The sequence below is a fragment of the Myotis brandtii genome, unplaced genomic scaffold, assembly GCF_000412655.1.
Source record: "Myotis brandtii unplaced genomic scaffold, ASM41265v1 scaffold565, whole genome shotgun sequence".
Lineage (NCBI taxonomy): Eukaryota > Metazoa > Chordata > Mammalia > Chiroptera > Vespertilionidae > Myotis > Myotis brandtii.
The window spans coordinates 2666770-2669427 of NW_005370105.1; the positions used below are offsets into that span (position 1 = coordinate 2666770).

At 47.8% G+C, this 2658-nt stretch overlaps 1 protein-coding gene across 1 annotated transcript in view; it reads left to right on the plus strand.

Moving 5' to 3' along the window:
- Nucleotides 1-2658, plus strand: part of LOC102257347 (dihydropyrimidine dehydrogenase [NADP(+)]) — a 251999-nt gene that overhangs the window by 191255 nt on the left and 58086 nt on the right. Inside the window, exons 10-11 of the mRNA XM_014549656.1 lie at nt 327-434; nt 2583-2653. Of these exons, the coding sequence (XP_014405142.1) occupies nt 327-434; nt 2583-2653 (179 nt within the window). The remainder of the gene's footprint in view (nt 1-326; nt 435-2582; nt 2654-2658) is intronic.

Below are 2658 nucleotides of genomic sequence, written 5' to 3' on the forward strand. Positions count from 1 at the left end.
GTGTGCATCCATGCTTCTGTGTATGACTGTGTGTGTGTGAGGTGTGATGTCTGATGTGTGCCTAGCTTTATATTAATAAAGGTCTCTCAGGTCTGGTGCATCGTATTAAGAGCATTCTTCCATGTGGATTTGCTTACAGATTTCTTCCCCTCTAAGAACCACCTGATGATAGTGATGGCAGCTTTCCATGTGCTTAACGACCTGATAGGACACGCTTCTCCTCCTGCTAACGACATTTTCTACCTGTTTATCCTCAGGGCATGTGCTTAACGACCTGATAGGACAGCTTCTCCTGCTAACGACATTTTCTACCTGTTTATCCTCAGGTTTGCCAGAACCCAACCTGGACCCCATCTTCCAGGGCCTGACGCAGGACCAGGGCTTTTATACGTCCAAGGACTTTCTGCCTCTTGTCGCCAAAGGCAGTAAAGCAGGTAAAACACAGCGTCTTCCGTTCCTGACGTGGTCGGGTGGGTTACACGTTGGTATTAAGTCCAGGCTCCGAGGATGTTGTGCCAGCGGATCCTTCATGACACTCACCTGAAGCAGGGGCGGGGGGCCGATGCCCCCGTTGGCCAGCGGCGACCTGTGCGCCCTCAGGCAGGCGTCGCTGGAGGAGGCTCGCTCTTGCAGGCGTCTGAGCTGCCTCCCGAGACATTGCTTCCGAGTGAGAGAGTCGGAAACGAACCGCGGAAGATGTTCTTAGAAGGAGTGGCAGGGACTTCAGTTTGGATCCGAGTGCATTTAATCTTTTCATTTTGAAATTGGACAAATGGTTGTATCCCAGCAGGCGGGAAGATGGTCTCGCCTGAAGCAATGAGCGGGTGAAGTGACAGGGAGACACTGGGCGGACACCCTGGGGCGTGGTGTCCGTGTGGCCGCACGTCCTGAGCGAGCTCAGCAACAGCCTGAAGCTTTGCTGTATCTGAGCTGGAGTCGTGTCCTAATGATAAAGAGGCTGAAATATATTCTCCAAAAACAAGTCCCAGCAACCCTTGAAACATGCACACTTTCTTCTGAAATATATTGTTATTGGTTTCAGAGAGGAAGGGAGAGGGAGAGAGAGATGGAAACATCAATGATGAGAATCATGAATCGGCTGCCTCCTGCACACCTCCTACTGGAGATCGAGCCCACAACCCAGGCATGTGCCCTGACTGGGAATCGAACCGTGACCTCCTGGTTCATAGGTCGATGCTCAACCACTGAGCCACGCCGGCTGGGCCAGCATATATACTTTTAAAAGTCTATTCTGACATCGAATTGCATGTAGAAAAGATAAGAGCTTACATTTTCTCCAAACATTTTTTTTAAAGCCACGTCTTTTTCTATAGATTATTTTATAGAAGTTTACCACCAAAGATGTGTACCACCCCCTCTTCCTCCTTCCAAGCCAGCAGGATATACATGTGACTGAGATGCTTTCTAAGGAAGGTCATAGCACACGTGACCTCATTTGAGAATTGCAGGAGCCGGTTATGTAATCCCAGATACAGACTCTCCCAAGCAAATTGATTATTATGTTTATGACAATTATAGGCCCATGCTATCCAAGATGCCATTTCAAAAATTATAGTAATTTATCTTATCAGCAGTTGTATTTAATCCGATAATACATACCACTCAAGACAGAGAGAGCACCTGCATTTTACCGTTTTACACGAATTTTCATATGGACATCAGATCTTCATTCATATAGGTGCTCTTGAGAAATGCACACAAAAAAAGTCATTTCCCTTTAATGCTCACTTTTATTTAAAAAAAAACATAGAAAAATGGTCAACAGGAGAAAGTTTTATTTTAACTATTTAAATAGTTTCAGAAATTCTTCAGTTACAGAAAGAACACTTATTCGCAGTATGTTAATTTTTAATGTTCCAAGTTTCCTGAATGGTAGGTAATGTATAGCGGGGCTGTTTGCTAGAAGTCTTACAGCATCATGGCTGAGTGACATACACGCAGGACGCGCTGTGGGTGATGGGCCCAGGTCGTGAGCAGCACTGCCTTTTCTTCTAAGGAAAATTAACGAGGCCGCATGAAAAATACAGGCCACCCCTTGCCAAGAGAGCTCTCGTCGATTCCGGCTTGTTAGGACCTGTGCCCCTCAAAATGTGTTGCAAGCTATCCTTCTAGAAGGAAAAGGGAGGCGCAAGGTACTGACTATGGAATTACATATATGAGTATATGAGCCTTTTTTAATTTTTTAAATTTTATACATATATTTATTTTTATTGATTTCAGAGAGGAAGGGAGAGGGAGAGAGAAACATCAGTGATGAGAGAAAATCATGGATCGGCTGCGTCCTGCACGCCCCACTCTGGGGATTAAGCCCACAACCCAGGCATGTGCCCTGACCGGGAATCAAACCATGACCACCCGGTTCCTAGGTCGAGCTCAACCCCTGAGCCGCGCGGGCCGGGCTATGAGAAAAGAGCTCTTCCAGTGAAGCAGAGGACTTCGATGGGGACATCCGCCCCGAACGCTGCGCGATGCCGTTTCCCACCGCTTCGAGGATGAGCATGCTCCGAGCTGTCTTGCGACAGCGGTTTCTCCCCCTAAAGATTTTTCCTTCTGTTGCCCAGGAATGTGCGCCTGCCGCTCGCCCCTGCCGTCCATCCGGGGGGTTGTGATTGTGCTCGGGGCGGGGGACACGGCCTT